This window comes from Temnothorax longispinosus, chromosome 3, assembly GCF_030848805.1.
Source record: "Temnothorax longispinosus isolate EJ_2023e chromosome 3, Tlon_JGU_v1, whole genome shotgun sequence".
Classification (NCBI taxonomy): domain Eukaryota; kingdom Metazoa; phylum Arthropoda; class Insecta; order Hymenoptera; family Formicidae; genus Temnothorax; species Temnothorax longispinosus.
Window position 1 is genome coordinate 10,649,206 of NC_092360.1, and position 15,500 is coordinate 10,664,705.

Consider the following 15,500-nt stretch of genomic DNA (forward strand, 5'->3'; position numbering starts at 1 on the left):
GCATCTACGTGCGTAAATGCATTAAGGGAAACGTATGTGAATGGATTGTTTTTGATATTATATTTTTTGCCCGGCTTTTACAGATATTTTAAAATTCCATCGGCACTGTGTAACGTTAAACATAATAATTACCAGATTCACATTCGCAACACAATGCAACCATCGCGTTGCTGCCGGCTAAATCGAAAAGTTAACGCTTGAACGCTACTCAAATCAGGACCCAGACCAGCCGTGTTGGAAAATAGCTCCGTTTCAATCAGCATCCTCAATAAATATTTGTGTTATTATTTAACGGCTGCGAAAATGTGCCGCGTCAGCAATGGAGATTTTTACGGCGCGATCGAATGTTCGCCGCAATAAAAACGACGTACGAGCTCCTATGCGCGGAAAATGCCGGAAATATTGTTCATATCGATTTAATAAAACGCCCGCGTGTGGTGCACGGTGGAAATGACGGTGTTCTGCACTGCTCGCGAGGAGCAAGAAGAGAGAATATTCTAGACGAAATTTCCTTCCTTCTGTTATCTCATGATCGAGGATGCGATGCGAAAACCGCTACTACCTCCCCGGCTCTTGCCAGGGTTTTCTTCTCTCGCGAAAACAGATTCTTATATTTAATTGACGTTCTCGTGTGTACATCGCGAAACGCATTGCCGTCATGTCGCATGTTTGACGGAAAAACGCCGCGTACCTCGTTGGAGAAAGCAATCGTTAGCGTGCCGTTTTTCCTCTCGATTTTCCATCGATGTGACGGCGCTGGCGAGCGAACGAGCGAACCATCGAGTTTCGAGAAATAAATCTTGATGTTGCTGAGATTCGTCGTGGACCAGTGGAGTGGAAAATTGGACTATGTCACCGTGTTTGGCTCATGCTAACATTTCTTACTTTTAATATTCAATAAACAAGGAATTTGTACCCTGTCGCGGGATATTATTTTCGCGCGACTTCCGCCGCGTTCATTTCGCGTAGGACTTCCGGAAATCGGTAAATTTCGCTCGACGTTTACGTCGATAATGTAAATTTTTCCTACAAACTTTTAAGGCTTTTAAATTATTAGTACTTCCCCGCGTCGCAAGAAAAGAAAATTGCATTATATAATTCTGAATAAATAAATAAATATTTATTTTTAAAAAAGTTCAATAAACAAGAGAAGCGTTTCGCAGATATAAACAAAATCCGTATGTTATTTAATCTTTCGAGTTATAGTCCAGTATATGCGCACTAACAATAAGTAAAGGTACGATCCAGTTGTCGACCTGTTTATTCATACACACGCTACCACAACAGATTCGAAATGATATTACGCCAGGCCGATGTGTCTTCATAATGGCGATAATATGAGCGACTATTATTTGCAAAAGTTGCAGTGTAACGTTACAGGTAACGTTACAGTAGTGAACCACTGTGCATTTCCTATATGCATTCGTGAAAAAGTAAAATACATGGTTGACGACACGGTAACGAACTCGAACGGGAGCATTCTATTAAGATAAACGTGTAAAACGCGTAATACTCGCTTAAAAAGAACATTAAAATAACCGTTGTGATGACAATATTATTATGTATTATATGTGTATATTGTATAATAGTATTATAATATAATAGTATAAGCGTTGAGCGTTATTGTCTTGCGAGTCCATCGTTAATGGCGTTTCTCTGACTGGATGTTTTTTATTTCTGTTACAGAGTCATGACAGCTGGCAGGGACACGATAGTGACCAGGTGAGCGCTCGATGCTTGGAAAAAACGCTTGCGAAAGTACAATTTGCATTAACACACACCCGCCTCGCTCTTCCCTGAAGACTTTCCTTTCTGTCGCTTCCTCTTTCGTACGCTCCACTCCGCACATTTGGTCCGTTACTTTCGGAAAGGCATGCTGACTCTGTGAGATCCTTTCGCAATTTGCATGTTGATGTGCTAGCTTCGCGTAGAAACGCCACGTTCGTTCGTTCGTTCACCGGGACTCCGTATGTTGTACGAAATTTTCTGGGCAGCGACAGAATCAGTGGAATACAAATTGCACGCTCTTATAATACGGCTCCCTAATCTTCTCCCGTCCTCATCGTGATTTTCGTAAGCCTTTTTGCGACACGCTTGCGATAAATATGTTCATTTTTACCAAAGTTTTTAACGTAAAAAAATCTCGTGTTCTTCAGTGTGTGTTTCGATATTGAGTTAAGAGTGCAGTTTTTTTTTCCATGCATTATATTTAGATGAAAGTGCGCATCAAAAGTATGCAGCACTTTTTATTTGTTTTTGAAATAAGATTTAATCGGTTTGTGTCTGAACTTACATGTGAAGAGCTTCTTTAACATCGCCAGAAATCTTAGAAAGTAAAAAATGCGAATCTTACTTTTATGTCCGTCACATATAGTCATGATTTTCTATTTCTCGTTTTCTAAGACTAACAATAAGTAATTAAGATCGAAACAAGTAATTTACATTACGAGTAATCGATGTGCGCGAGTAACTAAAACTGGTTCTAGCTAAAGATGTGTGGGGAGGAAAAGCGATTTGCACGGCAACAACGATGCATGCTGCAGGGCTCTTGCATCGTCGTCTGGTTACATACATAGTTATAACGTGTGCGCTATATCGCGCACCGTTATTGAGGACGCAGATGTTTAATGACGTTTATGCCGGCGCGGCAGTGCGGCTTGCGAAAATATTTGTCGGATTGAGAGAGAGAGAACGTCACGACGCGCGGTCTGACGATCGATTCTTGATCGCGCCGCGTGCTACCGTCGCAACTGCTGTTGACACTTTCCCGCCCTTGCGGAGTTTCCCCATACAATGCGCTTGCAGATGGATGCAGATTAATTAATTCCTTATTGCATGCACCGTATCTGACGCGCGATTGCTTGATTAAACGCAATAACGGTCTGCTGAGTTATAAGTACGCGAGAGAATTTAATGTGCAGGGAACGCGCGGGAAAATTGATCACTATCGTGATTTTTCGTCGTATGCAAACTGGTTGATATATCTTTGTTCAGCTTTCAGCCAGACAGGGAAGGAAGGAAATTTGAAAATATTTTAAGAAATATTTTAAATATACACAGAAAAAAACAAGTGTCAAATCAACATTGATATACTTGTGTATATATATATATATATATATATATATATATGCAAGAATATATCATTTTCTTACAAGAAGTTCAACTTTTTATTTCAACTTTTTTTCTTGGTTAAACCATATAAAACTTCGTTTAACTGTATAAATGACTTCATTCAAGCAAGTTTTCTTAGTTTAACCGTTAATGCAATATAATCCCATTTCAAGATTATATATTCTTGCGTATATACAAGTATACAAGTGTTGTTTTGACCCTTCTTTTTTTTCTGTGTAGTAAATAACAGAGCCCATACTTTGGAACATAAAGGAAGAAAAATCTTCAATTTCTTTTTACATCCTATATTATAGGTTCTATTATTTAATATTAATTTCTTATCGTAATGTAACATAAAAGTCCGTAGATGGGTCGCTGGATGAGCGTATCAGATGCATCGCGTCTATGAGGTATCTCCCTGATAATCCAATGTAGTCCGCGAAACACTCTCCGAGAGGAATCTGACAATGAGAGTAGACGAGACACTTAACAATGGCGCGGCGTTGAATGTGATTTAGCGTGGCGTCTAATCGGATCTATCTTGGTGCCTATGCCGTATCTCATGCTGCTGTTGCTTCTCTCCGACACCGAGGACACTTAGAACGCTATTGCGATTGTCGTACGTCAAATTTGTTGCTTGTTCTCGCAGGGTGCTTTCCACCGCTCCAGTTTCTGGAGCTTTAATAAGCAATTAACAAGTTTGCCATACGGATGCGTGGTGTAGACACACACGACAATTTGCTCCGGACTGATCTCACAATCAGTTTGAAAGAGCAAAACGTATCTGTAATGCTGCAATAAAGGGAGTAATGCTAATTTCCTATACACGATAAGCTTAACGTATAGAGACTTTTAAATATCAGTGTTAATATTTAATATAATTATAATAGATCTAATTGTGGAAATTAGATATGCAAGATGAAAAATAAAGAATAATCATTTGAAAGTCGTGTTTCAAATAAAAAATTTTCATGCGTTCGCAGCGTCGTGGTTGATCGAAATTTAACATCGTGAATGCGGTATCACCTCACAACAAACGCGGTACGTAAAATTGTGTCTCGCTTGATAAGTTCTCTTGCTGTAGGCACTTTAGTGAGCCCTGTGTTGTTTTTCAATGACCTCTTCGAACCTCTAAGAAGAGAGATAGCACTCCGGCCGCTTTCTTGCTTCGGATGTCTACAATACGCATCATCCACCACGTCATCCGGTACTCCCTTCGCGAGATTCTATTCTCTCTCCGGAAGCACAAAGCGCATCGCCCAACGTCCTTTGTTGTCGCGCATCGACTTCATCCCCTTTCGCCTCCCTCCGGTAAATCTCGCTTACTCTCTCTCTTTCTCTTTCTCTCTTTCTCTCTTTCTGTGCTCTTAACACATCCTCCCCGCTTTGTGGAAGGTCTCTCAAAGGGCCTGGTCTTTTCTTCCGAGTTCTCTTTGTTTTACCCGCGCGAACGCAGCTTTTTCTCTCGAATCTCAATCACCTTGTCACGGTCTAACTACCACTGGCAAACTCTGAAGCTCATTGCCGGAAAGTCTCGCTGCGGTAGGCAGCGACGATTCAACGATAAACGGAATTTTAGATTTATTTATTTACGCGATTGCGCGAGACGGGACTTTTGTTGACGTAAGCTCCAATTTTGCGGGACATTTCGCGAATGGTCTTGCTCAATCGGGAAACTACTTTCTTCGCCTTCCTGGTAACATTTCCGCAATACGCTTCTTAAAGTTGGACAGGGTTGCATACCCCTAACACTGGGGACTCCATGGCTTGACGATAATTTTTTCTTCTTTTTATGTTTCTCTTTTGTTTCTTTGTCTCACTTTGTTTTCGTTCTTTTTCATTTTCCTACATTTTTTACGAGAAGCATTCAGGTTACAAAAAGGATCGAGCTCCTCGCTTAAGTTCCTGTTTTGGTTCTTTTTTTTTTTTTTTCATTATCAGGACCGTGAGGGATCCTGCCGGGACCATCGGGACCAGGCGGAGTGCACGAATCTCTACAAAAAGCAAAAGAGAACGAGACACCGTCCGCAGCACACGTGCTAATTACGACGTCACGCGATCTCTCTGGAAAACCGCGGTGTTCTTGTTTCAAAAAATAAATGGCAAACAAAGCGAGACTTTGCTCCTCTGATATGTTACATCGACATCTCCCTGTTTTTCCTTTTTTAGACAACAGCTTTCTCAAGTGTATTCGATAAAAATTGTGTAAATTGCAGTATACTCTACAATTGACGCTTTATTTTGCAATTGACTTGCTATTAATTGTTCGGCAAATATAATATTCGAGAAATATAGAAATATGCATACGTTAATTAGTCAACATATTAATTAGGAGCATAGAAGATGTCTTAACTACATCATTGTTAACTATATCTTCGAATTTTCCTTTCTCTTTTTCCTTCCATTTCTCCACTTATTATCATAATTTTTTCAGATTATATTTTAACATTGTGATAGGTATCGTGATTTTTTTCTTTTTGGAGGCAACGAGATTTGCGGTCGCTCCTGTAATCTACAATCGCAATTTCACAATAACACATCAACAAGACGAAAGAAAATCGATATACATTGTCGCTTCTGCACTTTCGCCCGTGAAATCGCTTCAAACCGTCTGTAATTATACAAGACGCATTAATTAAACGTTAGTGTCACTACGTAGGCGAAGGTGTTCTTGCATTTCCAGCGTTGCGTGAAACTTCGCTGTGTATGAATAATGCATGCGCATCGTCGCTTGTCAAAGTAAACGTCGCGATTTTAGTACCGTGACGCGCTTTGTCAATTTGTGTAAACGTGCGTGTTCTATGATTAATTATGAATTTCGAATCAACTCGCGCCGCACGCCAGCATCACACATTTTGGCTCACGCCCGGTAGAATCGATCGTTGCACTTTTATCGACTGAGCGCACGTGAATGGATCATAGATCCTTAACAGGTGTCACCTGCAGCTTTGAACGACAGCGTTATTCTTCTTTTCATGCAACGTGCCGAACTCGATGGATATTAAAGAATAATTTTAAACTGGCGACAGAATTCCTTTATAAATTCTGTAAATAGAACGAACTTTGTGGAGTTGTAAACTTAAAAAAAATGTTATAGTAATAAAATATATAAGGAGGAAATGTAATAAAACTCATAAAAAGACTCAGAGGTGCTTTACGGGATACATTGTTAAGTTTAGGATTAAAGAAAGAAAAACATTAAATGCAAAATTTAATACAAAATATTATGTGCTCGAGCCCTTTTATTTAAACTGCAAATTGTAGATAAATATCAGCCAATATTCTCACGCCGTTCCCGCTGTTACCTCAAGCGCGGAGCGCTTCGAATATATTATTCATTGCTGTCAAAAATATTTTCATTATACGGTGCGTTCCATTGTGCTTTTTGTTTTGTTTTTTTTTGTACGATCAATTTATAAAAAAAAGCTAAAACGTCCCGAAACCTTGCGAGAGATTTTCGAGGCAATTTCGCGCAGCTGCGATATGAAATTCGGTCAGAGGTCACCGGACACAACCCTTTCACCTTAATTGGCCGGACACAACGCAGCGTCCCGTCCTCAATTTCGTGTCGTCCGCTATATGCGACATGGGCTACTCTCGTTCCTGAATTTCCCGTTGATCAACGAAATTTCCTCCGCGAGGAGATCGGACCTCAAAGGTTCGCTCAAACGATCCTTCCGCAACAACACCGTGATAACGTGAACTCGTCTCGATGCAACATACTCTATGATCGACGGCGAGTTCCGCCGTTATATCGGAATGCAAATTGCAATCCGAGTTAAGCGCGCCATTGTTCCGCGATACGCCGCCTGTTACATCACACACCCTTCCCCCCTCTCTCTGCTAGATTTCGCGTAAATTGGGATATGCCACATTATTAACGTATAGAACCGTATATTGTACGAGGTATATTTAAACTTATTTAAAAAATGATATACTTGAAAAATCTTTGCAACTCATTTTTAATATATTGCCGACATTTTCTGTGTCCTTGGTTTAAATCACTAATTCATATTATCTCTCTCTTCAATTCGAAGATTGGATAATCATACAATAAAAAAAAAGATAAAATATGTGACATCTATAATACATTTTTTATCTTGATTTTTTTATTCTTTTTATCTTATTTCCTTGGCTTTTTATTCATCGCTGTCATGTCCGCGAAAAAAATACGGCACTCGCACGCCTCAGCGGGCTCGCAGAATTTGAATGCCCTGTGACCCTGTAAAAAACTGGTTTCTGCTATTGACGATATACAGCTAGTCGACTGTCGACTCGAAACACGAGTCCTATCTGTATTTTTTCCCGAGTCATGGCGATTAGTATGATCACGAATCATACCAATAGCGTATTAATGTACTCTTGTTTGCGATAAACAGCCTAAGGGAGTCAGTTCTGTAAATTTTGCACGCATTTACCTACGTTCCACTGCAAACACACACAGCTCGGCACAGAATTTCGATACGTTTACCGTGTCGAAATCCACCCCACGCCACGGTGCGACAAGTCGAACGCGGATAAAAGCGACCGATATAATAGAGAAAGTGGATTCGCTCAATCGGATAAAAGCTCGCGATAAAAGCTTCGTCCGACCCTGAACCGGTACCGTGCCCTTGCGGTTGTGCAACACGGTACTGCCGCTTGCTTTCGCGCGCGCAAAAGGAAAAAAAAAAGAGGAGAATGAGAGCCGGCTGACAGGAACGGAACGCGGAATTCAGTGTTACGACGATCGCGGGAATTCGTGCATTGAATTTCGCGTGCAAAAAGTCACGATTCGCAGAAGCGCGCAATGCCTGACGAAACCGAAGCGTAAAACCGTCCTGTCGGTCGGTCGTTCGCTCGCTCGCTCTCTCACGATCGACCTCGCACGAACCTGAAGTCACGCTCTACGTTTTCAGCATGGTATATAACTCTTTCGACTCTTGTCTCGCGCGTGTACTACACACGACGAGCTAGAATCACCAGGGACGAATAAAGTCGCGCTACTCAAAACCTCTCCATTTTTAGGATTATTGTATAAAATTATCTAAGATGAAAAATCGAGTGGAAAATCTATGTAAAATTTCCTGAAACAGCAACATCGGTTTGAACTTGCCGGTTGGAGATTGTCAAGGATGCATATACCATCGATTCTTCGTGAAAAATTTGTCAAAGGAGTCTCTGCTTTAAAATTAAATTTGATAAGTAATGGTAGAAGAAATTAAACGTAATGCAAAATAATATTCTATTTGGATGAAACGATAAGTAGTAGAAATGAGGAGCTTTCTGTAGCGAAGCGTCGAGAAATCAATAAAAATGTGTGGGATAGTAGAGATAAAGAGATAAGAGGCAAGAGAGATTAAAAGAATACTTTAACTCATATTTCCAGAGGTGTCGACCACCCGCGTATTATTTCAAAAAGAAACAAGGGTCTCCATGTAGGTGTTCTGACTCACGCATATGTTTCCGCCCACTATTATATCTCTCAATAATCTCGTTTAATAGACCCACTGCACTGCCACATAAGAGGTGCAAATATAAGTTATGGATAACTATCGCGTATAAAAATTATATTTTATTACAGTGCAACAATTTCTCTTTCTGCTCCTGTTTTCCATCTCCAACACTCTAATTCGCTTATCTCAGGATTAATAAAGATATTTTATTCAACTGGTCATCTATTAATTATAATCATCACGACATTTTGACCATGAGTTTTGGTCTTTTTCAATCGATAGCTTTGATATCAATATATATAAGCATTTTTTCCTTAAATCACTAAAGAATCTATCTCAGGATTATTTAATTTTTCTACTGTCTAACACAAGAAATTCCGCGGAGCAATTAACTATATATTTAAAGCATTATACAATTGGTCGAGATTGTACAGGAAGCTTCGAGCTCCTAATATATATTTCTTTCCGCGAACAATTCGCGTAAATTTTAATACACTCGCGCGACGCGGGGCGCCGATGCTCGCGTCGACGGTCTTGCGGTAGGATCACGGTTTCCGCCGATCGTGCAGGTTCGCGCGTCTCCGGCGACGTTCGGCGCACACCCGTGCGTGCAGCGCGGAGAGCTTCACGCCGGTGTTCGGTCGGCCGGTGACGTCAGCAGCGAAGAGGCCCGTCCCGCCGCAAGCGGCCGACTTCGAGTACGCGATCGACGAACGAGCGCACCGCCGCGGCCGCGGACGTTCCTCCGCTCCGAAAAAGAAACCGCCGTTTCGAGCACGCCCGCGGAGTCGGCAGTCGCGTTCGCGTCGTCGATTTCATCTCGTCGCGGGTGCCGGTGCGAGGATCACGAGTGTGTGTGCGCGCGCGCGAGCGCGCGTGCTCGGCGGTGACGCGAAACCGCTTGTATTCGCCGCTGCGACTCCGCCACGCCAGTGTCGAAGGTGCCGAGACAGAAACAAAGAGGGAAGGAAAGGCAGCGAGAGAAAGATAGAGGAGAAGGTAGCGCGTCCAACCTAACCTCTACCGACCGGCAGTGATCTCTGAGTGCTCGCGCGTACGCTTGGCGTGGCCGCGTAATCGCCGATCTTCCCTCCGCCGTTTCCCACGCGTCTGGCGAAGTGTAACGCCTTTCGAATCACGCGTCAGAATAACGCGATCGCGCGAGTCGCGAAGAGAGAAAGAGAGACAGATAGAGGAAGGAAGATAAAGGGGAGGACACGCGGCAAAAGGAGGTGCACGGCGCAGCGGGACAAGGACGCTCGCGTTCTGTTTACGCGACTCGCGCGACTCCGAGCTCCGACAGTCTCGCTCGCGGTTTTACGCGAGCATCGCGTCGTGTCGTATCGTGTCATCGTATCGAGCATCGTATCGTATCGTGCCGTGCGAATCATACGGAATCGCCGAAGTATAACGCGCCGGGGACTAGGTGCAACCTGTTTACAGTGCGCGCGCGCGCGTGTTGCGTGTGTATGTGCATCGCTACGTGCACCTGTGTGCGCGGCGTGCTTGCGTGTGTGTGGCCGGTGCGCGCGTGTGCTCGCCGCCGTGGAATGCGAGACTCGCGTGTGCATCAGGGACGGCTCGACGTTCCTCCGCCGTCGTGACGCCGCGTCGTCTCACGTCGTCGTCGAAAGATCGTCCGAGGAAAGCAGATCTCTCAGGTAGAACGTGGAAAATCGTCGACGGCTATGCCCGTTCGGATTTACGATTTTACGAAAGACACGCGGAAAATGAGTATTTCCGCATTATTTTTCATTATTTATATTTATTGCACTTTTCGGAGCGTTAAGTTTTAATGCTCCGAAAAAAGATCGTAATGTACGGGGCGGTAGATTTTCCGTCAAAAGTGGATTTAATTCGCTCCGCATATTTCTCGTGGGAACTACATGTTCCTCTTAACCGTCGGCCGACGTGTACAAATTATCGTAAATGCAGCCCCGGCGTGGATTACGTAGACGACGCGTAATGCACGTTGATAATATTCATAATTGTCGCTTGCCGGCGCTTAACGTTCCGTAAAGTTAGCAAATTGGGATGAATTCTATGTAATTTCCTTAGCCTTTCTGTGCTCTGTGTGTGCACTTAGAAAGTTGATTTAATTCGGTGAAATCCCTTTCTCTCGTAGGGCGTGTGCTCCATGCAGAGCTACGCTTTTATTTTAAGAGGAAAATGTCATTGTTGAGAAAGAGAGAGAGAGGGAAGGGAAAAATGCTAGCTGAAGTTGCATCACGTTACTAACTTAGACAGAAGTGTCTCCTCGCTGCTACTTTATTTATTTTTTAAATTACTTTTTAAATTACTTTGAAAATTGTTACCTCCATTTTCCAGCACTGCTCAGTCTAATTTGCAAGCCGTTTTTACTCGGTATATTTCATTACTGTAAACTCTATTTGTATTTTCCTTCTATCTTTTCGTTCGAAAAATCCATTTTGAGTGATCTAGTAAATTTCAAAAGTGAAATATTAAGTATATTGATTTTGAATTTCAAATTAAATAATTTAAGCTAATTTGATTGTTTTCTATCGCGTTTTTGTGACTGTAAATTTATGTCTAATAAGAACTGACACACGTGACTTTTTGTATTTCTAAATGTGCCTTTATTACATATAAATAAAGGCACAAAATATAATTCTCAGTAATGTTTAAATCGGTAAAAATTACTGGAATAAAGCTGAACATTTTATATATGAGTTATGACAGAAATGATATCACGAAAGTGGCTTCTTACTCCGAGAGATATGCGAGAAATATTACTGATTTTCTAGGATTACGTACATCGTTTCCTCGGAAATTGATAATTATTAGGAATGACATTTCATACGCAACGATAAGTCATATGTGCCGTAACAATTGTGCGATTCTAATAATAACGCGTGCAATAGTTCTCCCTCCGATCGAACGCCGGAGTCACCTCTCGTGGGAAATACGCGCGCGCGTGGGACGTCCACGTGGAAATGGAGGCCGTTGTGAGATCGTGGGGTTTTCCCGGGACGCGCGCGAACGCTATTCGTCGCGACAGTCTGCCGTACGGCGGGCATACGCTCCCTCGTGTGTCGGAGTGAGACGGATAGACAACCTGTTTACGATCTCCAGCGCGCGCACGCACGAGCACGCGCGTACGCTGGCACACGGCCGTCATGTACGCGGTGTCCCGAAACCCTTCGAGAAAATTGCGTTCCACGAAAACATGTAATATACGAGCCTCTCCGAAATCGAACTCTGTGAAATAAGCAGCAGAAAAAATTGATGGAGTTATGAACTAATTACGTGCTCTGGGACTAAAATTAAAAAATTTGTATGAAATAGAGTTGATCCATTCTTTTGAAAAACTTATGTATGTGTGTGTGTCTATATACATTACCATTCACAAGTTTGGAAATACTATCTTCTGAAAAACAACAATGGTGCCAATACTTCTAAAGAAAAACGTCACATATGAGAAACTTTACTGTGTACTTTACTGAAACTTAACTATTGAACACAGTATTACTTATTTCTAATCATTTTCCAAGGAAAAATTTTATTTAAAGAATTTTATTGGCGCTACTATTATTTTTCTTAAGAAGGTAGTGCTTCCAAACTTTTGAACGGTAGTGTATACAAAAAAATGTGTATATATATACACACACATTTTTTCTTTTATTTATAAATGTTAATTTGTAATTGTTAATTATCTATGAGTACTTACATTTTATGGTATAATTACAGACAAGAAATCTTGCGTTATTCTCACTGTCAAAGATAAGAAATATTTAGAATGGTAAAGGAATTCTTTAATTTTCGTTATCTTTTATTTATACTTTCTAATTACCGATTGCGTAATAAATGATATTATTTTTACCTTTTGCTAGAAAAAACAATATATCGTTAATGATCGCTAAAATAACCTTAAGATAATTGAAACAATCACTGCTAAGATGCGTAGTTGTGATTTCTAGATGTCGTATGCAGTCAGTTTCTTGAGGCAAGAATACTCTCTGAGAACGTAACAAGGAAACACATTGCATAATGCAACATCGCTGCCCTAAAGAATCTAGAGACGGTGATTTATTCGTCGATCGATCGATTGATAATACACGTTACGACGCGCCGTTCCCCGACACTCGGTATGCCGGAAATTTTTCCACTACAAATCGCACTTCAATTGCATTGCGGACAACGCGGAAACGTGACGTGAAACATGAACATCGCTGCTGTAAAGAGCTAGTTTAAGCAAATAGGTTTCTAGCGCATTTGTCCCTCGCTAACTCGTCGCATCTCATTTTCCTCGTCGCTTGAGTGTCGTGCAGTGATTTTATGTGGACGAAGAATCATATGTGTCAGTTCTTATTGGACAAAGATTAACAATCGTGAAAACACGACGTTTCAAAAGTCACGTAATTTTATCAATTTAGTATCTCATTTAAAATTTGCTAAATTTCTAAATGATCATTTTTTTCTGAATGGCTAATATCGCGTTGTCACCTTTTCGGAAATAATTCACTCGATTGTTTTGACACTTTATTTTTGTATATCTGATGTTTCATCATTGTCCGAACTCGGATTTTTCTCCGCTGTCGACAGACGCGTCGATGACTATTCGCGGCGCACTTTCACTGATCGATCGCCCCGGGCGTTGCAATTCAGCCGGTCGAATCGAAAGAGAGTACATTCTCTTTAACAAAGAGATCGTCCGTTAACCTTTACTCGCGCGCTCCGCGAAAATCGGTCACCTCTCGTTTCCGTTCGAAGACCTCTCTCACGCGTGAGCGCAACACGTTTCATCTACATTTAAACCGTAGTAATTATTGTATAAAAGCAACGAAGGATGTATATTGAAATAAATGGCTTTCGCGCTCATTTTTAACAGATAGAATCGATTAAGTTTGAAATTAGAATTATCGAATTTATTAATTTTGATTATCGTTGCATTCAAGTTTTCCAACGTACGCATTCCGCGAAACGCTTTGTCCGATGACGTGCAAGGACGAAACATTGGCTTCGTTTTACTTACGTAACATAATATCGCTCCGTGACAAGCGATAATCGATTTCGCCGCCGAAGAATCGCCGGTTGAGCGTTAGAGCATTGTGAAACAATTTTACGTGTGCTATTCAGATTAATTCTCCGAAGTGGAGCGATCTGTCGTCCCTGAGATTTATCAATTAGGTCACTCGCGGCGGTCGCACAATACGCAGGTGCGTAGGGCGTATTTTTACGCTTATCGCCCGAGAAAATGCTCAGATATAAATATTCCGTGTGAAAAGTTACATCGCCATCGAATTTATTTACGTAATCTGGTTTTCGTTTATTATGATTTAGTGATAATTATTAATAATTATTTTTCAACGTTAAGCATTAAATTAAAATAAACGATGATGTGCTTGCGTGGCTGAAAGATACGTGAAAATTTTTATCACGTGGATACGTAATCGAATAAAATTCAAAGTTTGAGCAGATGTGCCCCATTTTTCGCATCACAGTCACCGAAATTAGATACCTCGGCTCGTACACCTGCCACCGAGGCAATTAGAACTATAGATGTGAGTCACACGTGAGTCTCTCCATCTCGGTTATCGCTTCTTTTTCGTCGTACAACCCTCGCGATACAATGGAGACTGAAACCCACTTACCGAACGACATTTGACGGAGCTCGGAACCAGAAACACGAGTAGATAGTATCGCGCGTATCGTTTCGTCGTGTTCAAACCATTTCGAAATCGCTGCTCGTGCGAAGGGTCCTCGAATTTTAAAGAATCCAGTAGCGTTCTGTAACGTCAAGGGAAATCCACGTGTCCTATTAAACTGGAATAGCAGATAATAGATAACTCAGTGAAAAAACGAGTAGTTATCGTGATGTGAACGATTTAATATTGTATAATAAAAATAGAAATAGCAGAATACGTTTTAATAATTTTAAGATATATTTTTGCTTTGTTGTTAAGAAATCTTCTAGTTAGCTAATTATTTAATCGAGACTTGATGTTTCATTAACAATTCGGCGGATGCAACTTCAGCGAATGAGGAATCTTCTTTTCCTCGTAAACAAAAAATCAATGTAACTAAACCAAGATTTATGCGCAATCATAAAGATTGCGGGGAATCAAACAGATATAAATTCCGCGTGTCTTTCGCACGCACGTCCGTGAAACCACAAACATTATCCATTCGACCGTGCGCCTATTTTCTGCTGTGCAGTTTCGTGTCTTTTATGAGAAGAACGAGAAAGATATGATGTGTCTTGATGCGATTTGAGCGACAGGATTAATTGGATTAATAAAACATCGCTCTGAGTGGAACTGCGATAGCACAACAGCAAGATGACTACCAGAAGGAAGAAGAAGTCGCAGATTCTGAAGAAGGTCTCGAGCCTATTCAATCTCGACACGGTGAGTCATTCCACATTGAACCGAACTTTCATATGTCGACAGTGACTTTTCATTAATCAAACAGCAATAATTGCGACTTGTCGAAAATAATTATGTGCCCGAACTGCTTTGATTAATTTGAAATCATTATAACATCTCTTTGAGAATATATATCTAAAATTAGATAAAAATAATTTTCGAACCAATTTTCTATTAATAATAAATTTAAGAAACTTTAAAGATATTTTATTGATATACAAAATACTCTCTGATAAAATACTCTCATTTAAGATTCCAACAATCTTCGGTTTCTTCGTAGTTAAGTGATGTACATCTTTATCACGTATCCAAAATGGTCTTTTGTCTACCGGAATGAAACAAGTAGTAAGCCTTATTCTATAATCGGTTCTTCAACTTAGAACGAGTTTCTAAATATATCATGGCCTTGTATTTGCCATTCACGTGTTTCAACTCGGGGATTTTTTCGAAAGAGCCTTCGAGGCACGAGTTACGCATACGAACAGAAGTTGCGTTATACTTAATTGACAATACAGTATTTTTACCAACGTGACCACATATAATTGCATAAGCTTCTCTACAAATTTTA

General features: G+C 41.0%; 1 protein-coding gene across 25 annotated transcripts in view; it reads left to right on the top strand.

Annotated features, from left to right (window-relative positions):
* Dlg1 (discs large 1) overlaps window positions 1-15,500 on the top strand; it is a 496,300-nt gene that overhangs the window by 370,122 nt on the left and 110,678 nt on the right. For 22 of the 25 annotated variants that reach the window (XM_071773514.1, XM_071773517.1, XM_071773516.1 and 19 more), the window contains one exon: window positions 1,687-1,722. In XM_071773514.1, coding sequence (XP_071629615.1) covers window positions 1,687-1,722 — 36 coding nt within the window. Of the gene's footprint in view, window positions 1-1,686; window positions 1,723-9,257; window positions 10,208-12,992; window positions 14,915-15,500 lie in introns of those variants that run through there. The other 3 variants (XM_071773531.1, XM_071773529.1, XM_071773530.1) reach the window with 3 other exon arrangements.